General features: G+C 32.5%; 10 protein-coding genes across 10 annotated transcripts; 5 read left to right on the plus strand and 5 right to left on the minus strand.

Moving 5' to 3' along the window:
• Position 1: 1 nt before the first annotated feature.
• Positions 2-1,092, plus strand: BX664DRAFT_316457 (TLD-domain-containing protein; the record flags this gene model as incomplete). Its single annotated transcript, XM_051542718.1, has 5 exons — positions 2-340; positions 395-553; positions 615-679; positions 734-841; positions 930-1,092. 5 exons carry the CDS (start codon positions 2-4, stop codon positions 1,090-1,092), a joined length of 834 nt encoding a protein of 277 aa, XP_051398357.1.
• Positions 1,093-1,694: 602 nt separating this feature from the next.
• On the minus strand, positions 1,695-2,877 carry BX664DRAFT_338155 (uncharacterized protein). The gene has a single exon (XM_051546381.1). It carries the CDS (start codon positions 2,825-2,827, stop codon positions 1,817-1,819), a length of 1,011 nt encoding a protein of 336 aa, XP_051398358.1. The 5' UTR covers positions 2,828-2,877; the 3' UTR covers positions 1,695-1,816.
• Positions 2,878-3,082: 205 nt separating this feature from the next.
• Positions 3,083-4,887, minus strand: BX664DRAFT_380189 (glucose-6-phosphate dehydrogenase; the record flags this gene model as incomplete). The annotated part of the gene is made up of 4 exons (XM_051548888.1): positions 4,814-4,887; positions 4,211-4,707; positions 3,924-4,125; positions 3,083-3,834 (listed from the first exon to the last, which is right to left on the minus strand). The coding sequence occupies exons 1-4, from the start codon at positions 4,878-4,880 to the stop codon at positions 3,083-3,085; spliced, it is 1,518 nt and encodes a 505-aa protein (XP_051398359.1). The 5' UTR covers positions 4,881-4,887.
• Positions 4,888-6,142: 1,255 nt separating this feature from the next.
• On the minus strand, positions 6,143-8,587 carry BX664DRAFT_338158 (autophagy-related protein 22-like protein). The gene is made up of 7 exons (XM_051546382.1): positions 7,927-8,587; positions 7,652-7,794; positions 7,335-7,572; positions 7,020-7,273; positions 6,861-6,953; positions 6,703-6,724; positions 6,143-6,643 (listed from the first exon to the last, which is right to left on the minus strand). The coding sequence occupies exons 1-7, from the start codon at positions 8,511-8,513 to the stop codon at positions 6,259-6,261; spliced, it is 1,722 nt and encodes a 573-aa protein (XP_051398360.1). The 5' UTR covers positions 8,514-8,587; the 3' UTR covers positions 6,143-6,258.
• Positions 8,588-10,188: 1,601 nt separating this feature from the next.
• Positions 10,189-14,019, plus strand: BX664DRAFT_338161 (uncharacterized protein). The gene is made up of 10 exons (XM_051546383.1): positions 10,189-10,862; positions 10,938-11,090; positions 11,164-11,296; positions 11,393-11,892; positions 11,990-12,212; positions 12,296-12,733; positions 12,802-12,983; positions 13,072-13,209; positions 13,304-13,504; positions 13,579-14,019. Exons 1-10 carry the CDS (start codon positions 10,248-10,250, stop codon positions 13,849-13,851), a joined length of 2,856 nt encoding a protein of 951 aa, XP_051398361.1. The 5' UTR covers positions 10,189-10,247; the 3' UTR covers positions 13,852-14,019.
• A 72-nt stretch (positions 14,020-14,091) lies between these two features.
• On the plus strand, positions 14,092-15,366 carry BX664DRAFT_338166 (mitochondrial inner membrane protease subunit 2). Its single transcript, XM_051546384.1, has 5 exons — positions 14,092-14,254; positions 14,341-14,447; positions 14,557-14,645; positions 14,767-14,843; positions 14,925-15,366. Exons 1-5 carry the CDS (start codon positions 14,126-14,128, stop codon positions 15,066-15,068), a joined length of 546 nt encoding a protein of 181 aa, XP_051398362.1. The 5' UTR covers positions 14,092-14,125; the 3' UTR covers positions 15,069-15,366.
• Positions 15,367-16,319: 953 nt separating this feature from the next.
• Positions 16,320-18,193, minus strand: BX664DRAFT_316462 (uncharacterized protein; the record flags this gene model as incomplete). The annotated part of the gene is made up of 6 exons (XM_051542719.1): positions 16,320-16,358; positions 16,483-16,598; positions 16,956-17,736; positions 17,875-17,894; positions 17,952-17,959; positions 18,147-18,193. 6 exons carry the CDS (start codon positions 18,191-18,193, stop codon positions 16,320-16,322), a joined length of 1,011 nt encoding a protein of 336 aa, XP_051398363.1.
• Positions 18,194-19,795: 1,602 nt separating this feature from the next.
• Positions 19,796-20,445, minus strand: BX664DRAFT_266256 (uncharacterized protein; the record flags this gene model as incomplete). Its single annotated transcript, XM_051540898.1, has 3 exons — positions 19,796-19,885; positions 19,993-20,085; positions 20,155-20,445. 3 exons carry the CDS (start codon positions 20,443-20,445, stop codon positions 19,796-19,798), a joined length of 474 nt encoding a protein of 157 aa, XP_051398364.1.
• Positions 20,446-20,598: 153 nt separating this feature from the next.
• Positions 20,599-21,871, plus strand: BX664DRAFT_338169 (uncharacterized protein; the record flags this gene model as incomplete). The annotated part of the gene is made up of 3 exons (XM_051546385.1): positions 20,599-20,601; positions 20,777-20,846; positions 21,066-21,871. 3 exons carry the CDS (start codon positions 20,599-20,601, stop codon positions 21,869-21,871), a joined length of 879 nt encoding a protein of 292 aa, XP_051398365.1.
• A 1,130-nt stretch (positions 21,872-23,001) lies between these two features.
• BX664DRAFT_360755 (kinase-like domain-containing protein) lies at positions 23,002-24,302 on the plus strand. The gene is made up of 2 exons (XM_051548189.1): positions 23,002-23,807; positions 23,890-24,302. The coding sequence occupies exons 1-2, from the start codon at positions 23,031-23,033 to the stop codon at positions 24,274-24,276; spliced, it is 1,164 nt and encodes a 387-aa protein (XP_051398366.1). The 5' UTR covers positions 23,002-23,030; the 3' UTR covers positions 24,277-24,302.
• Positions 24,303-24,768: the final 466 nt, after the last annotated feature.

Raw genomic sequence — 24,768 nt, forward strand, 5'->3', positions numbered from 1 at the left:
TATGACCATCAGCACTTCATCCGTGACGCCTTCCACTATACAATGCACACAATTCTATCCTCATCGTTCATCCACCAAACCATTACCTTTCTTTTTTTCATCTTGGTCATCATCATCCTCATCCACTGGTCAGCTTCGTCAGCAATTCAAAGCATTACAAAAAAAGAAATCATTGCCTGTTCATGAAATGAACAACAACGATACCTGCAGCGAAATGATCATTCATTCACCGATGATCATGACTCCTTCTTCTTCTTTTAGTTCTGATCCTCCATATCCCATCTTACTAAAAGGATCCTCATGGAATGATGCATGTTTAGATCAATGGCTAGCAAATAGTGTAAGTTGAATCCCTTATCTATGAACATATATATCTGATTTTTTTTTTTGGTAGCTTCAATCATGGCTTCCACGTAGAGTCGCGTCGTCTTCACAATGGAATTTACTTTATAGTTTAAATCAACATGGTTGTAGTCTACGAACATTGTATGATCAAACCAGTCGACATCCTTCCAGTGCCAATTTGATCGTTATACAGACAGCTAATGAAGAGGTATAAATAAAAAACAAAAAAAAAAATGATGTGGCATAAATGACTCATCAATAATAAAAAGACGATAGGCGCTTATTTATCTGAATCATTGAAAACGGCACAATGTTATTACGGATCTGGTGAATGGTAAATAGTGATTTGATTATATCATGACTGATCATTTTTTTTTTTTCGCTTTAGCTTTTTATGGAGATCTGGAACCCAACATCAATTACAAGTTTATCCATGGACAAGTGCTAATGATTATATGATCTTCTCTAATCATGATTTTCTAGCTTTTGGTGGAGGGTAAGAAAAATGATAAAAAAATAATAATAATTCGTCTTTTAACTCTTTCTTCGATGTGTGTGTACCTATCCGTATGTGATAATTTTAGCGATGGTCATGTTGGATTGTTCATCCATGCAGATCTACATAATGGACATACTCAACCTTGTGCTACGTTTGATAACGATACTCTTACAGATCAACCCTATTTTGAAATCATTGCATTGGAAATTTGGGGATTTGAATTATACACTTTATTCAATAATAAATGAGGGAATCGAAAATAGATGACAGAAGAAGAAAAAAATATAGTTGAACGCATAATCCAAATTGAATACAAGAAGAAGAAAAAGAGTGACAGTAGTTCCATTAAGTATAAAGGATTTTTGAATAACAGAATATATATATATATATATATATACTTAGTCAACATATCCATTTTTTTTATATTTATTTTAACTTACCTGTATTAAATACATCCTCAAAAGAGATGATAACATATTTATATATGTTGCTGTTACAAGTGGATTATTCACTTTGAATTGGAAACACCAAGGGAGATTTCAAAAAGAAAAAAAAAAGAAGAGAATAATTAATATACTGTATCTTCATCAATCATCAATCAATGTGTTTTGACACACTTTAGAACGGTATCTGAAAAAGTGGTAATGCGACATCCATTTTGGGAAACTATTTTCTAAAAACCTTTGAAAACACGGTAAAAAATATATACTGACAATATAGACTTTTTTTCTTGTTTGATCCCTCTCTGTTATACATATCCCTCTTTTTTTTTTTTTTTTCTCACTCCCATGAAACATCCCATTTTTTTTTTTATAATCAAGGTTTCATTCATCCACTTTCCTTTTATAAATAAAAATAAAAAAGAAATATCCGATAATGTTTTATTGATACAATAATCTTTTCTAAACTAATGGTCATGAAGGATACTAATGATAATAATATATTTATAATGGTGGCAATATAAAGTGATATTCATTGTTGTAAATAAGTTGTGCACCAGTGATTGTTGTCAAAAGCAAGGAATTCGTTGGCAATATCCAAAAGCAAGGCATTCACTTGATCCACCGATAAACAGCGTCGTGTCATCCTAATGTCGACTTTCTCATCTTGGTCTAAATAATACGATTGATCATCTATCCATTCATCCGTTCCATTTTGTTGTTGTAATTTTCCTCTAGAACATAATCGTTTTTTCATAGGTACAAGAGTCAATGATTGTGTGAATGCTGCACGCAATGAACTGCCACCTTCTGTTGTAGTTGAATCATCACTATCCGCAGCCTCTTCATTATTATCACTTTCCTCTTCTGATCGTCGCCTTCTTCGTTGTTGTTGTCGATCCATTGTTTCTTCTATTGATGTCGTATAAAGAATTTTGTTCGGCTTGATTTGCAACAGAGGTAAGTCATGATCCATCATGATCATTGTATCGTCATTATTATCATATACACCAAATGATTCCACAATAGATGGTAATAGTTGAGTCAAAGTCACTGGTCGTCGTATCATACATATCGTATTATCTTCTTCTTTTTCTTCTTCATTGACAAGAACAGGAGTATTTCCTTGTGATATAGGAGAAGTGGGTTGCGGTAATAAGAGTTGTACTTGACGAGATGGAGTAGCAGCTAGGGTATTTATTTTTCCTTTGGAAGCAGTGGGTAAAGGAGTTTTTGGTACTGAGGTGTTGAGGAATGATAAAAGAGAGGATTGTTTGGGTTGTTTGTTGTTTTTTGACTTTGGAATAGAATGGTTGGTATGTTCTGTTGATGATAAGAAGGATTGTTTTTGTTGTTGATTTGATTTGATTGATTCTGAAGAAGAATAACAAGTTGTGTGTGGAGTAGAAGCAAATGCAAGCATAGGAGTAGACGAAGATATCGTATTGTCAAGCTTTTCCACTTTTGAACTCATACAATGGCTATTATCGTTATTCCTCTTCCGTCGAACATTAAAGCCAAAAGTATTTAAAGTCGATGACATGATGTGGTAAATAAAAAAAAAAAAAAAAAGAGTATATAAATGAGTGTAAGTATAAAGAAAAAGGAAAGAGATAAAAAAAAAAAAATAATAATAAAAAAAAAGAGGAACAAAGAATGTCAGGCGCGCGCTTCTGTTATTTTTTTTTTTTTTTTGGTTGGATAGAGTGACGCGCACTTTACATCTCAGAAGCCAATAAAAATCATTCTTTTTCATCCAAAAATGGAAAATGGATAAAGTTTATTCAAAGTATTTATTTTACTGTTGTTCTACATCTTGTTTTGGCCAAGTATACCCAGTCATCAATTGTTCTATACCATACTTTTTCACAAATTCACTTTCTTTATCGGGACCTCGAGTACCGTACTTGTATGGATAAGGCTTGATCTTTTCATTTTCCAATTGATGTAAAACAGGAGTGAAAATTCGCCAAGCGGCATCCAATTCATCATCACGTACAAAATTTGAATGATCAGAGCGCATAACATCCAAAATTAGAGATTCATAAGCATCAGGAATCTGAAGATTTTCAAAACGGTCTTTGTAAGTCAAATTCATTTCAGTTACCATAGTGTGATCCGTGAGTCCAGGTGATTTGTTATTGAATTTTGTATAAATAGCTTCTGATGGTTGGATTCTCATCACTGTTTCATTGCGATGAACACCTCCATACAAACTACCAGGTACTTTTTTATATTGAACACGTATTTCTACTTTCGACTTATCGAGTGCTTTACCCGCCTTGAGAATAAAAGGCACACCGTCCCAACGATCATTATCAATCCATAACACCATAGCTGCAAAGGTTGGACATAGACTACCTTTTGGTACTGTATCATCATCCAAATAACCAGGCTTGTCTCCATTAGCCACATACTGACCAATCAACGTGTCTTCGATCTTGATAGGCTTGACACATCTCAATACTTTGACTTTTTCATCTCGAATCGCTTCTGCTCCTCTTCCAATGGGTCTTTCCATAGCAACCAATGACATGGTTTGAAGTAGATCTGATGGGTGATTATTAAAAAAGAAAAAATGAATCATCATTTTTTTTAAAAAAAAAAAAAAAAAAAAAGAAAAGAAAAGGAGTACTTACGGTTTTGAATCACATCTCGAATAATACCAAATTCATCGAAATAACCTCCACGACCTTCTGTACCAAAATGTTCCTTTAGAGTAATTTGCACTGAATCAATATGGATGTTGTTCCAAAGAGGATGAATGAATGCATTGGAGAATCGATAAGGTATGATGTTTTTCACCATTTCCTTGCCAAGATAATGATCAATGCGATATGTCTTTTTGATGATCAAAAAAAAAAAAAGGATGAATTGTGATGATCATTGCCAACTTGATTGATTTTTTTTTTTTTTTTTTACTTACATCGTTTTCTGTGAACAATACACGAAGATTTGACAGAAGCTCATTACATGATTCTAGGTCCTTCCCGAATGGTTTTTCAATAACGACACGATTCACACTCTTGTCATCGGGTGAGATGACATTTCTACGACATCCTTTAGCCACATCCAAGAACACTGAGGGAGGTAAAGCCATGTAAAAGATTCGGTTTTTCTGCCCTTGTTTCATGCCCCGCTTGTCTTCAGACTGACCGATGACTTGTTGTAAGTGTTGAAATGATTCATCCTGGTCATATTGGCCTGATACGTAGCTACATATCTTGACAAAATCATCCACTGTTTTCTTGTCTTCCTCCTTGCTTAGATTTTCCGTGATTCGTTGGACAAATCCATCATGATCCAATTTCGATCGTGCATAACCAATGATCACTGTTGATGTGGGGAGTAATTTATTTTTAAACAATCGGAACAATGCTGGAAACGTCTTTTTCTTGGCCAAATCACCGGATGCTCCAAAGACTATGGAAATGAACAATCATCATTATCTTGTTATGTTACATACTTTTTCTTTTTTTTTTTTTTTTTAAAAAAAATAGATAAATATTCTACTTTAATCAATACTTACGTACGACAGTGAGACCACCATTCATCTGCTGATTCACCTTTTTTCTGACATCGTTAACGTTAGACATGATTTTTAAATTGATCGTTTAATAAAAATAAATAAATAAAAAAAAAAAAGGAAAAGAAAAAGAATGAAAACAAATGAGATGAAACGTCTATCCATCCTAACTAACAGGGGTTTGAATGCATTGATTGCAGTAAAAATCAGATCTTGGTAGCCAATCCATATATTCAAGTCCGTCCATCAAACAGCTCTACTGAAACATCATTCAAAACCCACATAAATGATATTGCCTACAATGAGATCTACGCTGGTGGATCACGTATTCTTATGATAACTATAATGATGGTGGGTCCTATCTCTGTCAAAAAAAAAAAAAAAAAAAAATGGCCGATGACACGTATGTTTGATCTAAATAAGTCTTCTTTTTTTCCTTCTTCTACAGAAGCCGCATGAGTCCACTTCAATAAGATAGTGACAATTCTAAATCTTGTAAGTACAAAGTGATAACAAAACAAAGGATGTAGTCAATGAAATATTTTTTTTATTGATATATATATTGTATGATCCATATCCTATTCTGTGATAAACTATTCCAATAAATCCGTCATATCTTTCGACACGTACGTGCCTGAGTCCTTGACTATTCCTAATTTTCCCAGTTTCCTTCTTCTAGTCATCTTACATAGATGATGAGACAAATATGACAACCTAAATTAAGAATAAGGAAACGTCTATTAATCTTTCCAATTTAATTGCATACTAAGTGATTATTTACCATTTTTGATAATGTCGATCTCAATCTGCTGATTGTTGTTGCCCTTGTACCAATAATTCTGGTACCATATATTTTCCTAGTGTCAACCATCCTCGATCCAATCATCCTGCTGCTAATTATCCGGGGGTGCTAATCATTGTTGCTGCAACACATATTCCATCCTATTTCTCCTATTCATGTATTTTGATAAAAAATGAGTCCTTGCTCCGTTTTTCTAATGGTGATCGATTGACCAATATCAAACAATCCATATAAAGAATGACAGTATTCAATTGAAGAGTAGTATATTTCCTATAACTAAATCCAAAGCGGTTACTAATAAGAGACGGTCTTCTTGTTGAACCTCTAGAGTATATTTTGTTGAATCATGACTAAGTATCCTTTTCAATCGAATATTATTGTTTTGTCATTTTATATCATATTTCTATTTCATTAATGCATTGCCGATTGATGTTAGTGCAACAACCTAATAAAAGAAAAAAGTAGAGAGAAAGAAAAGGAAGAGAAAAGAAAAAAAAAATTCAAGACCCATGAAGGAATTTAAACATTTTGGCCAATGAAATATTTCTATTGTAAAAGTTCCTGGCATTAAGTATTCAAAGGATTTCATTTATTTATATTGAGACAAAAAAAAAAAAGACTAACTATTACCAACTACAAATCATCATTATACTCTATGATCGGACTCCTCATCTATATGACTATCTTCCATCAAATCCATTTTGACCATAGAGATTTTTTCATCTACAGGTGCAGAAGTAGAATTTCTTGTATTGATGATATTCTGATTCATTTCTTGTTGGATTTCCATATGTAACATTTCCAGTTTGGCTGCCTCCATATCTACAAACCAAAGAATAACAGTTGCCACGACAAACAGAGCTGCAATGATGGGCCAACCAAAATAGGCGTTGGATGTTTGTTCAGTCACCGCACCAATTGCTGTTGCTCCAATCCATGATGATGCTTTGTTGACTATACCAAATAATCCAAAGAATAGATTTTCCTTACCACGAGGCACTAACTCTGCCAAAAGTGTTTGTTGCCAAGCCCTATAAATGATCATCGTTAATAAATAATCATGTATATTCTTTTGTTTTTCTTTTTATACCATATAGGTCCCGTAAAAAATCCTATAAATAAACATCCACATCCAAAAAGAAAAAAGGAGCACAAATAAAAAAAAAAAAAATAAAAAAAAAAAAAAGAGGAAGGGGATTCAGATCGTTATCCTCCTCATAGATATCATTTCTTTAATCATTTTCTTACCTGACCATGCACTTAATACCCAAAGTTCCCATTGAGTCTTGATACCAAAGTTATTTAATCCAATACCAAAACATCCCCAAATTGGAACTATACCTATATACAAAAAGAAAAGTATAATGAATTTAGTTGATGTCAGATATATAAAATATTCAATTTTACCTGTAGCTATAACGATGATCAACAAATTAGTCTTGGTACTGACATTGAATTGTTTGGCCAAAAATAAAAAGAAGAGACAACCAATGATAGAAGTAATCGCTGTGATGAATCCCATGACGACAGTTTCTGTGGCTGAAAAGGAAGTGATATCATTTTGTATATAAGTTTGCATACTACTGATGGCATTCACACCATCACTAAACATAAAATAGGAGATGATATATAAAAATAAGTATCGGTATTGCTTGGCCTCTCTATTAAAAAAAAAAAAATTAGATTGATATCATCATCAAATCTTCAAAGAATCATTTTTACTTTAGAGCTTTGAAGATAGATTTCCAACCAATTGTAAGATGATTTTCATTAGGAGGAAGAGGAGGTCCACGTCTACCAATGGGTCGTAATACAAAATAAGGTAAAGCATTCACCAACATGAAAGCACCACATGTCACCGAAGCAATAAAATAATATAAAGGAGTATTACCAAAGGTTTGATTATCATTTAGAAAGGGTCCATTTGACCATGCAATAAATGAAATACCAGAGAATACGGCTAATAACAATATAAATAAATGATGGTCAGTAGGGTGTATTTTATGATGATGATGATGATGATGATGATGATGATATACCTGAGAGGATAAGAAATCCAACATTCGAAAAAGTGGTAGAAATAGCTGATACATGATTTCTCCATTTTTCAACTACACTTTGTGTTTCTTCTGCCGAAATCATTGGATTACCGCGAACACCTCGTACAACCGGTAAATTGTCACTGATAAAAAAAAAAAAAAAAAAAAAAGGAATAATCAAAATCAATATGATAATAAATAAAAAATTTCAAAAAAGAAATAATGATGATAATAATAATAATGATGATGATGATGATGATGATGATGTATATTACCTTAATGAAGGGAAAGCAGCGGCATAAAAAACAAGAGTCGTACCATAAGATATCATGGAAATAATATTGAGACCCATCATTCCGGACCAACCAGAACCATCATCATTCAAAAAAATGATTGGTAAAATCTGAGCGGCACAACTAATCAATGTGGCTATGATAAGGATATAGTGATTGTAACGTCCATAATCAGCTAGAGAACCAAAAGTAGTGAAGAGAAGAAATTGAATACCAAAAGAAATAGCAGTAACGTACATGATCATCGATACTACAGGTATTCCATTGGTATAATTGAGCCATGGTACATTACATGAAGATGTATTACTAAGAGCTATATTACAAGGTTGTCGTGCATTTGGTGGAGAATTAGGATCAAATCCACCTTTTTGTGCCATATACTGTAATAAGGTTGGTAAAAAAGCATACATATTGTATCCATTATTGCCGTTGTAGTATAAATAATAACTCCATAGTTCCCATCGTGTTGCTGGTGGTTGTGATAATACTTCTTGACCTTTTTCTGTTGTTGGATCTATAGGAGTATCTTCTTTGAATGGATCTTTAAGTAATTTTTCCGCTGACGACATTTTATTGTTTGATGTCGTTAAAAATAAAATGATCAGGTAATAAAGGAAAATTTAAAAAATAGAAAAAAAAAAAAAAAGGAAAAAAGAAAGAAAGAAAAAAAAAAAAAAAGAGGACAAAGACAAGTTTTTAAAAGGGAGGTAGAATCACATGGTGCGACATTACTTTTTGCTGTTGATGCATGTAAATAAAGGATGTGGACACACAAAAAAAAAAACATTTTTATTTGAATAAATCTATTACTACTTCTATTCTACAGTGATACAATAAACAATCTAACAAACTAATTGTCCATATACTTTGTTTGTAAATAAAATTCAATCAAGTATGCCTAATATCATATATCATATAACATATATCATTAGTTCATTGCCCTTTTGAGTAAAAAAAAAAATGTATTTTTATTTTACCTTCATTTGATTGATTGACGTGTCGAAAACTAAAAGGAAAAAAAAAAAGAAGATTAAAATACAAATCAGGGAAAAAAAAATAAAACTACACTATTTTTTTTTTTTTTTTGTACTCCTCATTCTTTGTTCTATCTTACCCAACTTTTCTTTTATCATTTTCACCTTTGATTTCTCCCTATAAATAATCGAAAAAGAAATAAAAAAATAAAAATTAGCAAAATTCATTCTTATTATCATCATTAGTTTTTTCAATCATCATCATACTAGTTTTTTTTTTTTCACCTTTGTTACCAATAACAATAAGTTGTGTAACCAATGACCACCTTTTTACACAAACACAAGATCGAATAAAAGATCTTATTCCATCCTACCCTCAATAAATAAAATAATATATGTTAAACCATTTTCTTTGACACATATATATATATAAATCCATTATACTACCTACAAATTAAAAAGTCTGTGGAAACCAGTATTTATCATTGTCAAACGTTTCTAGACGCCACAACTGGAAAAAGCCCGCATCGATAACAAAATAGATCAAAATTTTCTAAGCCCATGTTTCTTTCGCCACCTTGAATCGAATTATACATTTTGAGTAAAATAAAGTAGTTGAATTTCACTAATAATAGATGAAAAAAAAAAAAAAAAAAAAAAAAAACAATTAGCGATATTCGGATAGAGACACACATTCATTCCGTCTAGGTTTCCATTTTTCATGCACTTCACTAAACTCACCTATTAGTCATTTTATCTAAATGATGTCAGTTGAAGAGTTCAAATAAAAATTAAAAAAAAAAATGAATAAATAAATAGTAATCATGTCATCTTCCATAACGAGTGTATATACACATATCAAGTATAGAATAATAAAACATAATTATCATTAATTATAGTATGTTTTAAACCTATATTTATCTTTATCATCACTTACCACTTACAACCTTGAAACAAGATCTAATATATATATATATATATATATATATATATCGTATACAATGGGTTTATCTATATGTATCTTTACCAAAATATTAAAAGTCTTACCTATGATTAACCAAATGAATAACCATCTTGTGTAGTTTTGGAAAACATATTTTATATATATTTGGACAAGAAAGTATGATACTAAAACCTAATATTATCTTATATTCAAAAGAAGTGAAAGAGAAAGAATTTCTACATTTTTTTTTTTTTTTTTTTGTCTCAATAACCGGTCCTCAAAATTCAACGTGGCATTCTTTTTTTGGAGCCAAAATTTCTGATTATTTTTTTCTTTTCTTTCTTTCTCTTTCCAATCTCCTCAATCTTTTTTTTTTTCCTCTACACATGGCTAGCTATCCTCAACCTACGCAGCCAGGAAACCAACCTCCACCTAATAGGGGTCCTTCACCTTTTCATCCACAACCACCTTTGCAACGTGGTCCATCTCCTTTTGGTCATTCTCCTTCTCCCGGACCTGGATCTTCACCATTATTGACACCTCCTCAACTTGCAAGTCGTCCTTCTTCTCCAGCCTATGCAACTGATGTTTCCTCCAGAAAACAAAAAAGACACTATCCACAACCTATGCTAAATGGTCATAATAATATGAGACCACCTATTAATCAACAACCATATCAACAACCTTATCAACAATCTGGTCAACCACAATTCCATCAACCATATCAACAACAACAACAACAACAACAACAACAATTACCTCCTCCTCCTCCTCCTGTTATTTCGACACCTCTTCCACAACAACCTGTCTACCCTACTACTACTACTACTACTACTGGACCTGGTGATAATACTCCTTACCCAAACAGTTATCCAGACTTGTCAAATGGTATGACCCATTTGTCTTTACAGTCAAAACCTCTCTCTGAACAAATTGCTTTGGTGGGACAATCTCCTCGTATTCAAGACCTTGATAGACCTATGAATCCAGTACCACCCAATGTAAAAGAAAGAACCAAAAATATTTCTTAAACAAGGAAGAACTAACAAAAATTGATCATTTTTATTTATGCTTAGATGACAGCCACGTCTTCTCCTCATGCTCAATGCCCATCAACAATGAAAAGAAGTACTTTGAATGCAGTACCATATTCCAATACCTTGTTGAAGAAGACCAAATTACCTTTTGCTTTGGTATTAGAACCTTACCTCAGTAGCTCTTTGGATTCTGTAAGTTATTTGAGAAAATAAAAAAATAATGAATAATTTAATAAATGATTCATTGTTTCTTCTGACATGATAGACTCATGTACCATTGATTGAAGATACCATTGTTAGTCGATGTACTCGGTGCAAAACATATATCAATCCTTTTGTACAATTTACTCAAGCTGCTTTCAAATGGCAATGTAATATGTGTGGACTTGAAAATGATGGTAAGTCAGAAGAAGACGGAAAAATAAAGTAAAGGAATACTATTTTACGCAACATTGTCTCATGATGACATCTTATTATTCAATTGTGATTATTAGTGCCATCGGAACTTGATTGGGATGTAGTTAAGCAACAGCAAGCAGATCGCTGGCAACGTGCAGAATTGAATTATGGATGTGTAGATTTTGTAGCTCCAGCCGAATATATGATGCGTCCACCTCAACCTCCAGTTTATGTGTTTGTGATCGATACTAGTTTCCAAGCTGTTCAAACAGGTATGGTCAGTGTAGCCGTAGAAGCTATTTTACTATCCTTGGATTCAATTCCCAATGAAGACGGACGTGCTCAGGTGGCGTTTATTACAGCTGACAATGCCGTGGCTTTTTACAAATTGGTGGGTGAAGAACCTGAAATCTTAGTGGTGGGTGATCTGACTGATATTTATTTACCTCGAACTGCAAGCGATTTGGTTGTGAATTTGGCAGAAAGTCGATCCTTAGTGGAAGATTTATTGAATCGTATGAAGACAATGCATCAACAATCCACTTCTCCTGCGAATTGTCTTGGTGCTGCTTTACAAGCTGCTCGAAAATTGCTGGTAAGATAATTTCTCAGCATTTATATGAAAATTGGGAAAGGATTCAAATCTTCTTCTTCTTTTTTTTTTTTTATTATTATTATTATCATTCTCATAGTCTCCTACCGGTGGTAAAATGGTTTGTTTTCAAGGAAGCATTCCAACTGTTGGCGAAGGTGTTCTCAAGCTTACACCATCGGATCAAAAGTCGGTGATGGATGCTCCTTTATTGACTCCCAATAGTTCATTTTACAAGACATTTGCAGGGGAATGTACCAAATCTCAAGTATGTGCTGATATGTTTATATTTGGTTCCCAATTCTCAGATGTGGCTACTCTAAGTAAGAAGAATTTATCAATGTGATATATATATATATATATATATATATATAATAAAATGACTAACAATTCCTTATTTTATTAGATGTGATTCCTCGATTTACTGGTGGTCAAACTCACTATTTCCCTGGATTTACAGCAGACAATCAAGCAGACAGTGAAAAATTGAAGCAAGAAGTGCCGGCGCTTTTATCTGAAGAAATTGGATTGGAAGCTGTGATGAAAACAAGATGTTCATCTGGTTTGATTTGCAAGTCATTCTATGGCAATTGTACTACCCGTGTTCCTGATATTATGGCCCTTCCTAATGTACCTCGTAGTCAATCGTACTGTGTGGAAATTGGCATCGAAGAAGAAATACAATCATCAGTGGTTTACTTCCAAACAGCCTTGTTATATACCACTTGTTTTGGTGAACGACGTATTCGTGTTCTCAATTTATGTTTACCTGTCACCAAGGTTATATCTGAAGTATTTAGTGGTGCCGATCAGTTTACTATTGCTCGAACATTATGTCACCAAGGTAAGTGGAAGATGATTTTATTAAATCAAGTCCCAAGACGAATATAAATCTTTGATTTTTGACTATAGGAATTGACAAGGCAGCTACCAACAAATTACGTGAAGGTCGAGAATTACTCTGGAAATCAGCAGCTGATATTTGCGGGGCATATGGAAAAGAGGTGATGGGATCATCTGCCGGTGCAAGTCAATTGATGATGTGTCGTGAAATAAGTTTATTACCTTTATTGATTCTTTCTTTATTGAAAACGGTAGGACTTTTTTAATTTATTTTATTTCAAATTTATTTTCTTGATAATGACTCATTCTTTTTTTTTTTCTTTTTGGATTTGTGATTAGGAAACATTCAATGATGCTCCTACGATACCAGTGGATGTACGTACTCAAACCACATTACTATTACGAACTTTACCCATGGCATCTTGGTTGAATTTTATCCATTCAAACTTTTACGCACTTCACTCTATGCCCCCACAGGTAAAAACAAAGAAAGAGAAATACACTTGTAAAAAAAGGAAGGAGATTATGATCATTGATTATTATTATTATTATTCTTTTTTGTTATCACTAGGCTGGCACTATTGATCCACAAACAGAAAAGTGCATTATGCCAACCAAGATGAACTTGACTAGTGAAAAACTTGAATCTCATGGTTGTTATTTGATTGAAAATGGTCAACGACTTTTTATTTGGATTGGAAAATCTGCTGTACCTCCTCTTTGTATGGATTTATTGAACGTTCCTAATATCAATGAAGTGAAATCAGGCCAGGTAAGATGATAGAAAGATGAAAAGTATTGAAACTAAGGCTAATACCTATTTGTATACAACATATTATTCTGTAGATAAAGCAACTACCAGTATTGAAATCAACGATATCTCAACGAGTAAATACCATCATTCACCATCTTCAAAATAAAAGGAAAAGTACATATTATCCTACATTATATATTGTTCGTGAAGATGGCGATCCAGTGTTACGCTCTTGGTTTTTATCTTTATTGGTGGAAGATCGACAACCTACTGGTCCTAGTTCGGCTGGAGCTAATCAACAACAAGCAAGCTCAGGTATGAGTTACTTCCAATGGCTAGGCTTCCTTCGATCAAAAATTCAATGATATCCGTAGTATAGTAATATTGATAGGTAGTAATAGTAGTTATTTTTTTTTTTTTTTTTTTTGCACATTGTTTTATTTATAGTTTGTAAAATCTTACCTATTACATATAAAATGCAGGTTGAATGACAGATACAGTTTAGATGCAACAATAAAAAAATTGATGTCATACAGGAACCTTTTTGTTTTTTTTTTTTTGTTTTGAACCTCAGATCCAAAAAGAAAAAAAAAAAAGCACTCGTCTTTTTTTTTTCCTTTTCTTTATGATTATTGTGGAATGTACTCACGATTGAGGTCGAATCCATATACCTCATCGGTGTTGAAAGCTTTACCTTGGATACCTGTTGTAGTTTTTTTTGTAGATCATGGGTTTAGCTACGCAACGGTAGAAGGAAGATCTATGCAGGTAAAAACGGAAACAATTGTACAACGCATTCTATATACTCATTGTTTATCTTTTTTTTCTTTTATCTATCTTTCTCTCTATTCAAGCCAACATTTAATCCAGATACTAACATGTTACAACGTGATATAGTTTTACTGAATAAGTGGGCAGCAACAGATCATGAATTTAGTCGTGGTGAAATAGTGACTCTCATGTAAGTTTTTGAATATGTTGATACTATTTGACCCATCTCGGGAAGTTTGACACTCGCATAATCATACTCATACCCTTTTCCTTTTTTTTTTTTTTTTTTTTTTTTACAGTTCGCCAACGGAACCGAAACGGATAATAACTAAGAGGATTATTGCTTTACAAGGCGATACAGTCAAACCACTTCGATCAGATAAACTTGGTAATTTTTTTTTTGAACACGTGCTGTTATTTTCTTTATCAAAAGAATCTTGGGAGAACTAAATCTATATTTTTCCTTTCCTTTTTTTTTTTTTTTTTTTTTGATGTTTTATTGACTATAGTTCGTGTACCTCGAGGACATTGTTGGGTAGAAGGGGATGAAGCATTCCATTCAAAAGATAGCAATTCTTTTGGCACGGTAAGTAATAATAAATTCGACTAGAGAGAAATATCATGTTTTATAAAGATGGATTATATTCATTGATTTTCTTCTCTTTAGGTCCCTATTGCATTAATCAATGCTAAAGTGACTCGTATTCTTTGGCCTCCTTCTAGATTTGGTGCTGTCGAAAAGAAACCTCTCTCAGATCGTGTGCAAATTGGATTCATTCAACCTGGAAAAGATGAAGATTTTTGGGGTTGATCATCTCACCTCTCTTTTCTTCCCTGTTTATTATTATTATTATTTTTTTGTACTATATTTCTTTACTGTCCCACACACACACACTCTCTTCTACATATAGTTTTACTTCATTCCTTTATAGCATCATTTCTTCCTCCCTTTTTTTTTTTTCTTTTGTCCCTTCCAAATCGAAGCATCAATCGATTCTGTCAACAATAAAACTATTTCCTTACTTTTTGTGCTACTACTATTATCCTGTATAAATAAAATCAACTATTTTTTTTTATTAAACGAAAAACCAGCCAATAGAGGAAACGACGTAAAATCATTTACTAAAAAAATAAAGATAGTAGGTGTCTTTTGTAAAACGTGAAGAGGGCATTCTTGAAAAAACAAAGAGAGCATCCTTTGCGATATGATTGTTCCTTTTTTGTAAAAACTGTTTACTTTTCCCATGAAACTGACATTTAACTTGATGATATATCAAAAGCACAAGGAGGAAAAAGATTTTAACTTTTTTTTATATATGATTTGAATGCCATCACTCATCAGTAGAGACGTATAAATTATGAAAAGTGTACCAGATAATAGATATCAAATTTAACTTTAAAGTCTGATCTGCAATCAAGGGTTTTTTTTTTATTTCAAGGTTACTACTAAAAAAGAGAAAGTAGACGGAACTATCATTCGCCCAACTATCATAAAATTAAGTTGGTATTCTTTGTGTTACATTCCCTTGTCGTTATCTCTCAATGTTGATTCAATAGATAAAAAAAAAAAAAAAGTCGACTCCTTTGTCAAACATTGATCCTCCTCTCTTATTATCTTCCTTTCAGTCAGCTGTTTTAACACGCGTATAGCACACTTTAAATCATCACTCATCAAGTTGATGATCCATCTACCAAACAAATATTGAAGTAACACCAAATGAAACGCCTTATCTCACTGCTCCTGTCAAAACGCGATGAAATTGATCCATCATCACTTGCACCTCATCATCAATCGTTATCATCAACATATCATAGAGATATCGAGATCAGCATTATAGAAGTCTTCAAAAAAAGACAAAAAAAAAAAAAAAAAAAAGAGAATACAGGGTAATAATATCGATCTTTTATTTGATGAAGAGTAAAAAAAAAATACAGTAATAATATCAATCTTTTGTTTAATGAAGAGTAAAAAAAAAAAAAAAAGAATTCAAATCATAAAATCATCCGACTTCTTCTTCTTTTCTTTAGTTTTTTTTTCTGTTTTCTTCTTCTTTTACTTTTTTTATATACAGAATAAGTTGGAGTATAACCATGGATGCAGCTATAACCAAAAATATGATACAAAGGAATTTCTTGTTGTTGTCCAAAAATTGTAAAGTTGCTTGTATATAGTCCAGACAAAGTGAAGGAGAAAGGTCAATTAACTTTATAGTTGTTATTGTTACTTTTGTTATCCATTGAATGAGTTGTTGGTGGAGTCGGAAAGATGATGGTATTGGATCATACATTTCTTCGGGTGATGTATCAGTTTTTTGAAGGAGGCCATCATAGTCAAGGTATACTACCATATCAGTACACTTTTTGCTGTATTGTTTAATATCTTTCGAGTTGTCATCATCATCATCATCATCACCATCGTCGTCGTTGTTGTTGTTGTTGTTGTTGTTGTTGTTGTTGTTGTTGTTGTTGTTGTTGTTGTCGTTATCGTCATCGCCATCATCATTATCATAATCATCATCATTAGCATAATCATCTTCATTATCATAATCATCGTTGTTGAAATAGTTTCTTTCATCAGCATTGTTGTCATTGATGTCGTCATTGTCATCATTGTTGTAGTTATTGTTGTCATTGTTGTTGCCGTTGTTGCCATTATTGTCGTTGCTGTCGTTGTTGTCATGATTATCATTGTTGGCACCATTGTTGTCATTATAGTCGTTGTCATGATGATTATCGTTGCTATTATCAATATTATCATTGTTGTCATGATTATCATTGTTGGCACCATTGTTGTCATTATTGTCATTGTCATGATGATTATCGCTGTTATTGTCAATATTATCATTGTTGTCATGATTATCCCAGCTGTCATGATCATGGTTGTCGTCATGATTATTGTTGTTGTTATCATGATTGTCGCCGGCGTCATGGTTGTTATAGATGGTGTTGTCGCTGATATCACGGTTGCCACTGTATGAAATCCAGGATGGTAATAATGCTTCCAATCGTATCTTGATAAGATCCCATTCTTGAGTTGCTAGACTGCTAATTTGTTGTGGCCATTGTCGCCAGGGTTGACGGTGGAAGAGAAAAGAACATAACACTGAACCACGATTACCTGACATTCTCATACAAATACGATAAGAGAGGCTGCTACCACTTGAATCATCAGCATGGTCAAAAGAAGGATAATGGTTTTCGTTGTTGTAATCATCAGATACTTCATCAATGTTGTAATCGTCAGATATTTCTTCAATGTTGTCATCTTCAAATATTTCTTCAATGTTGCAATCATTAGAAGTTGAATGGTACAAAGGGATATGGATATAATCATCGTCAAATTGGGACAGTGCATGTTGAGAGTCAATGTCATAATCAAGTAGATCAGACTGATAGTGAGAAAGTGTTACATCATCCGAGCCAACACAGCGTTCGATAATAAACAAAACAAGGAAAAGTTGAAAAAATAATGTGTACATCTTTGTAATCGAAAAAGAAAAATAAAAAAAAAAAAAAAAGAGAAAGAAACAAAAAAAGTTGAAGCATATATGAAAAATTGAAAGCGGACTTTTTTTTACAAAATGCTATACGCAGCTTTCTATTTTTGTATTGTTTACTTTCACATGAAGTTTACATTCTACAATAAATAAGGAGTTGAAGATTTTACTTTTATATTTAAAACATCATCACTTACTATTATTTCTTTGATTATCATATATTGTATATATTTAATAAAGTAGAAGTAGTCATCCAAGCCGGTAAAATCATATAATCATATCGATGATTTTAAATAAGTTCTTCTTCCATGTTAAGAGATCATCAGCGATCATGAAATACTTTCAAACAAAAAAAAAAAAAAAAAAAAAAGGAAATTGATTGAAGATGTTACACCAGATTAGAGTTTGCATAATAGCGGTAGTCTTTCCTATCCAACATGATATCTTTTTTATATTGACATGTTCTATAAAAAAAAAAAAGCAAACTTCTTTGTAAAAGCAATCCTTTTGTTGATTCTCCGTTCCAATTCTTCTTTTACTATATAGATGATCAGCTGTTCCAACATGCGTCTAGCACACATTGTACCCTTTCTCATCATCATTGTTAGTTAGCTAGTCTCTCGGAAGTATCCCGACACCTAATAAAAAAAAACAAGTATTGAAAGTGGCATCAGAGGTTGGATGGAAATACTTTCACTCATGTTGATCTTGCCAAAAAGGACGAAATTCATTAATCATCCATTAACCAACCAAATGTTTAGATTGAGTATTAATAGTAATATAGAGGACTATGTAAATTCCCCATTTATTTTTTATATTACATTTAACACGATAAACATGCTTTAGCGTATTAATAAAAAAAAATATTTATGGATGATATACATATATTTTGTTAATATTTTATTACGGTATGATAGAAGGTTGAAATCTCAAAATGGATTGGAAGATCTCTGCAAGCGACATTAGATATCAGATGAGCTTTTTTTTTTTTTTTTTTTGCGATTTTCTACACATTATCGACAAGTTGTTTTTTTGGTCCACTAACAAAAAAAGGTAATCATAGATAATATGTACGCATTTTATTATTAGTGTTTATACGGTAAGATGATAGATTTAGGCTTAAAAATGGATTTGAAAGGTTATTAGAGCTATTTACGGCTATGGATTTTTTTTTTTTTTTTTTTTTTGATTTCACAGCCTAAAATTTGGAATTCCTCAGCCAAACTTTGGCTGTAAAAATAAATTGTCGAGGGTATATCAGGCATTTTTTCGAAAAATGGATGAAAATCTTTTAATGTTCATTGTACATTCGATGGCAAGGTAAGCGATAAAATAAAATTAGATGATATTAAATTACTTTTTTGAGAGGAATCTAATGGTGATAGTTTCATTGGATGATGATCATTATTGGATGAGGTATGATTAATTCTATTTCCTTTTTTTTTAATTTACTATAAATTGGGAGATAAGGTATAGGTTGTTATCAAGATAAATGAAGGAGAATGCTTTCATATATGCTCGATCCAAATTTGACGCGATGATGATGATTTTTGAGTGAGAAATCAGAAGAAAAGGTTAGATCATGCAAATATTGGCTGTAAAAATCCACCTTCAAGACTATACTAAACTAGTGTTTGTATCAGTGGCATAGCTTTACATGTTCATTTAATAAAACTATATTTCTCCTATTATTATCGTTATTATCTACTATTGATCTATCATCCTATTATTTAAAAAGTGGAACTAGGAAACATACGGCAAGAGAATAACAAGAATATACAAAAAAAAAACACATTTTGTTTTCGTCGACTACATAAATAAAACGATGCTATACCAATTTATTTTCAAATAATAATATCACTTTAAAGACGGAAAGGATTAGATACTAAGGATAATTACTACATAAAGGGTTATTATTAGAAGAGGGAATATATTAAAAAAAAAAAAGAGTAATCAACTAACCAAACTAACGAAATGACTAGATAGCGGTAGGAAGAGGGAATGATCTGTTTTTGATTTGTTGATAAGGTATTGTTCATGCTCATTTTGATTTCTTTGATTGTTCAAACTTGTCTCTATAAGTTCTTCTACGGTCTGTTGTTGATGATTGTGAAGTGGACGAAAGTACAAACTTTTTTTGAATACTTGAAGTACGGTCAGTAGTCTATAAAAAAAAAAAAAAAGAATGAGTCAAGTTATTAACTATATCTCTTTTTTTTTGACCGATGTTACACTTACCAATTGAGTAGGAGAATCTTTTATTGAAGTACTGCTTGAATAACCAGGTGGTTTTGGTATAGGTAATTCACGTAAACTTGCATGCCACTTGTCCTATAGTTAACCATTATCAAGAAAAAAAAGAGTGAGTGTTTATTAAAATGAGGTTTTATTTTATTTTACCATTGCCAATTGTCTTGCTCTTTTTTCAGTTTCCATCACTCTTTTACGTGCCATATTGATAAGTGTATAGTTTCTTTCCCTTTCTTCCCACTGAGCCTTTTGTTCCAAGTAGTGTTGTTTTTCCTGTTCGTCTTTTTCTTGACAACGTTTTTCTTCAGCAGCATGTCGATTGGCTGCCAATGTCTGTCGTTTTTGACGTCGTTTGATCAGTTTGATATGTTTTCGATATTCGTGCCGTGGTAAACGTGTCTTCTTCGTCGTTGTAGAATCATGGTCTTTGTTTTCAAGCATACAAATCCAGAAAGAAAAAAAAAGAAAAAGAGAAATATAAGAAAAATTTGGTTGATTGTCGTCGGTAAATGAAATTCATTCAATGTCTCGATTTTATAGAATTTTGCTTGTTTTCTTTCTCCTTCCTTCTTTAACTAGCCACGTCGATTCATAATGGTACGAAACAACAGAAAGTCAAAACGATGAAGGAATAGGGATTGTAGATAGAAAAGGATAGATGATATAAATCGAATAGATATAAAATGAACGGATGGATGGATGGATGGATGGATGAATAGATAGATTAGTTTACTTACTTTTTTTTTTTTTTTTTTTTTACATTATATTATAGCCTTTCGTCAAGCAACAAAAGAACAAGGCTTATTTCAAGCGTTACCAAGTCAAGTATCGTAGACGAAGAGGTATGTTATTTAAAAATAAAAAATAAATATAGTCAAGTGTGATATATATCATGGTTACAACAGGATGATTTAGCAAAGTATAGTTCATGTGACAGTGGACTTTACTACCCACTGGTTGATTCTAGTCTTTTTCGCCCCTATCTGATTTGTAGACAGATATATATTACCTTGATTTTCTATGATCGTACTAAACTCTTTTATTCTATTTTATGATGATAGAGGGTAAGACTGACTACTATGCTCGTAAGAGACTTGTCGTTCAAGCCAAGAACAAGTACAACTCTCCCAAATACAGATTGGTTGTCCGTTTCACCAACAAGGATATCATTTGTCAAATCGTATACGCCAAGCTCCAAGGTGACTTTGTCTTGTCTGCTGCCTATGCTCATGAATTGCCTCGTTATGGTATCAAGGGTGGTTTGACCAACTGGGCTGCTGCTTATGCCACTGGTTTGTTGTTGGCTCGTCGTACTTTGACCAAGCTCGGTCTTGCTGATAAGTATGAAGGTGTAACTGAAGTTGATGGTGCTATTACTATGACTGAAGCTAATGAAGAAGGTCCTCGTCCTTTCAAGGCTTTCTTGGATGTTGGTTTGGCCCGTACTTCCACTGGTGCTCGTGTGTTCGGTGCTATGAAGGGTGCTTCCGATGGTGGTATCTTTATCCCTCACTCTGGTAACCGTTTCCCTGGTTATGACATTGAAACCAAGACCAATGATGATGAATTGTTGCGCAACTACATCTATGGTGTCCACGTTGCTGAATACATGGAATACTTGGAAGAAGAAGATGAAGAAAAATACAAGAAGCACTTTGCTGGTTTCCTCAAGGCTGGTGTCACCTCCGATGCTCTTGAAGATATGTACACTGAAGCTCATGAAGCCATCCGTGCTGATCCTGTTCACAAACCTACTGAAAAGAAGGGTGCTCCCGCTAAGCCTTACCGCCGTCAACAACGTCTCAACAAGAAACAACGCGATGCTAAGGTTGCTGCTAAGGTTGCTGCTTTCCACAAATCTGATTAGATATTGATTGATGAGTAGTAATGTAGTATTACCCCCTCTCCATTTTTATTCATTATTATTCATATATCATTTATTATGGTATTCATTCATTCATCTTTTATTGTATGCGTATGTTATTGAAAATAATAAAATCCTCATATTTTTATTTTGTTCAAAGAAAGAAAAATACATCATGGTTTTATCGTGGATCACGTTTTGAAAAAAAAAAAAAAAAAAAAAAAAAAAAAAAAAAAGGAGATGCCCCTTTTTTTTCACTCTCACTTTTTTAATGTATGACTTTTAGGAGGAGGAATATCTATCCAGTGATAATTAGTGCATGAATGATACTTGGAGTTCATTATATTAACACACAGCAAAATCAGGTTATTTATATATATAAATAGATATCAGGTAACACGATCATCATCTATAGACCCTTCTTTGTTGTTCCCTTCCATACAAAGATATCAAATGTGTTTTTTTACTTTCTCTTTTTTTGGTTTTTTTTTTTTACCCCTGAATAATAATTTTGGTTACCATTAAACTTGAAGGGTTCCTTTACTGTATCATCATCATCATCCATTAGTAACTGGATTGAAAGATGCCATTAGAGGCGTTCCATCTAAATATATATATATATATAAAGGATGAAGATCATGATGATGGTTACTGTCGATCTCTTTAATAATGATAATAAGATCTTTATGATCGTCTTTATTATTATTATTATTATTTATTTATTTATTTACAGTTTTTGACAACATATTATAAGAATCATTAATTGACTTCAATTTTTTTTTTTTGGAAAGTCCAATGAGTCAGTCAGTTAAAAAGTCCACTTGGATGAATGAGTGATTGATTGACAGAAATAATAGAACAAGGAGAAAAAAAAAAAAAAAAGGATCATGCTACCTAATCATTCTTGCTCTAGGGGATAATCTCATTGTGTTGATCTTTCCATTTAATCGATCAAAACAAGTCAACTCCCCATTTTGACATGCTTGTTCCCTATGAACCAACAATAGCGTGTGGCCATATTTGGAAAACCCCCCTGATTTGACACTCCGCATATCCTTTTTGTTAATAATTGAATTATTTCTACTTCCTTTTTTCTTTGTCTTTTCTTTCTTTCTTTCTTTCTTTTTTTTTTTAATACCTTACATTTGATACTATCAATACAATGAATATGATTTCTGTTCATCCTTTGGATCCACCAATGAAGACCAATGCCACTTATCAATCAACATCATCAGTACCAACAGTCAAAGAAACCGCAGCTTCCAAACATTTACGAGGCTACAATTTACCAATGCAATTTTTTACGCGATATACGATTGGGGAAGAACTTGGAAGTGGAGGATTTGGGTTTGTGATATCAGTCAAGGAACGTAGTACAGGTCAAGAACGTGCCGTCAAATTTATTTTCAAGAACAAAGTACCCTCATCAGCATGGGTGAATCATAATGGTCAAACATTACCAATGGAGATCTATGTTCTCAAGTACATTCAACATGACAACATAGTCGGTTATGTCGATAGCTTTGAAGACGATGTATACTTTTATTTAGTAATGGAATTACATGGATCACAATGGAATCAACCTCCTTCAACAACTACTCCTACCCATATTCCAGGTTTATCTCATACTTCTGAACCTTCTGATGATGATGATGAAGAAGAAGAAGTAGGACAAGCAGATGTAGTATCTCAAGGTTATCAATTATCATCATCATCTTCTTCTTCTTCTACTTCCAATCCTTCAATGACAATACCTTTTATTGGACGACGTGGATCTTGTGATTTATTTGAATGCATTGAACAACATCGTACTTTTGATGAATCTTTGGCAAAGTATATTTTTCGACAAATTGTGGATTGTGTGGCTCATTTGGACAAGTTGGGAATCTGTCATCGTGATTTGAAAGATGAGAATATAGTGATTGACAGTGATTATAAGGTATATAATTATATGAATTACATATATATATATATATATAAAATAAATAACTCATCATTTTTTTTTTAATTTTATTTTATAGGTGAAATTAATTGATTTTGGATCAGCCGTAGCATTACCACGCCACTATCAAAATGAACAACAAAAGTCTAAGAGAAGAACAGTGGTGTTACATCGAAAATTTTATGGTACCATTGCTTTTGCTTCTCCTGAAATCTTACGCATGGAACCTTATCAAGCTGAACCTGCGGAAGTATGGTCTTTGGGTGTACTCCTATATACATTGGTTTTTGGTGAAGTTCCATTCTCAAATCCTCGTATGGCATTGGCCGCTCAGTTTCATCCTCCGACAAAGATCAAGGTTTCTTCCAAATGTCTACATCTCATCTCTTGCCTCCTTGAAAAGTCTCCACACGGACGTCCAACTATTCATCAAGTACTGACCCATCCCTGGTTACGACAACAATAGTTTTTTTTTTTCATTCCTTATCCATTCACTTTTTTTTTTTATTTCTTTGTTTTTTATTTATACCATGTTTTTCTTTTTAAGCTTTTATTATTATTCCCTCTCACTTTTTTGATATTTCATTGCTTGTCGATGAAATTGAAAAAAGTGATCTTATGTTTCATTACTTCATTTTTTATTGCATATTATGTCTTTTTATATACATTTCATTATTTTTTTATGATAATTTAGTAACCCTTCTTTAAAATTTATACATCTTTTTTTTTCTTCTTTTTATATTACATTACATTACAGTTTACAAACTATATTATCCATATACCAAAAAAGTTTAATAAACAAACAACATCATCCATTTTTCTTATTTATGTTCTTATTTATTAATTTTATTTGTATATCATATTTGTACAATCAAGTTAAACTTCCGTTTCATTCACACAAAAGTGAACAAACAAAATTTGATCGATTCCCACCTGACAAACATTTTCATTTAGACAA

This window comes from Halteromyces radiatus (genome assembly GCF_025201355.1).
Source record: "Halteromyces radiatus strain CBS 162.75 chromosome Unknown BX664scaffold_6, whole genome shotgun sequence".
NCBI lineage: Eukaryota > Fungi > Mucoromycota > Mucoromycetes > Mucorales > Cunninghamellaceae > Halteromyces > Halteromyces radiatus.

Coding starts and splice junctions, on each gene's coding strand:
- BX664DRAFT_338155 (XM_051546381.1), bottom strand. CDS start 2,827: ATGTCATCGACTTTAAATACTTTTGGCTTTAATGTTCGACGGAAGAGG.
- BX664DRAFT_338158 (XM_051546382.1), bottom strand. CDS start 8,513: ATGTCGTCAGCGGAAAAATTACTTAAAGATCCATTCAAAGAAGATACT. Junction 7,274..7,334: donor TCTATCTTCAAAGCTCTAAA/GTAAAAATGATT, acceptor TTTTTTTAATAG/AGAGGCCAAGCAATACCGAT. Junction 6,644..6,702: donor TTTTTTACGGGACCTATATG/GTATAAAAAGAA, acceptor GATCATTTATAG/GGCTTGGCAACAAACACTTT.
- BX664DRAFT_338161 (XM_051546383.1), top strand. CDS start 10,248: ATGGCTAGCTATCCTCAACCTACGCAGCCAGGAAACCAACCTCCACCT. Junction 11,091..11,163: donor TCAGTAGCTCTTTGGATTCT/GTAAGTTATTTG, acceptor CTGACATGATAG/ACTCATGTACCATTGATTGA. Junction 12,984..13,071: donor TTCTTTCTTTATTGAAAACG/GTAGGACTTTTT, acceptor ATTTGTGATTAG/GAAACATTCAATGATGCTCC.
- BX664DRAFT_338166 (XM_051546384.1), top strand. CDS start 14,126: ATGTACTCACGATTGAGGTCGAATCCATATACCTCATCGGTGTTGAAA. Junction 14,448..14,556: donor GGTGAAATAGTGACTCTCAT/GTAAGTTTTTGA, acceptor TTTTTTTTACAG/TTCGCCAACGGAACCGAAAC. Junction 14,844..14,924: donor ATAGCAATTCTTTTGGCACG/GTAAGTAATAAT, acceptor TCTTCTCTTTAG/GTCCCTATTGCATTAATCAA.
- BX664DRAFT_360755 (XM_051548189.1), top strand. CDS start 23,031: ATGAATATGATTTCTGTTCATCCTTTGGATCCACCAATGAAGACCAAT. Junction 23,808..23,889: donor TGATTGACAGTGATTATAAG/GTATATAATTAT, acceptor TTTATTTTATAG/GTGAAATTAATTGATTTTGG.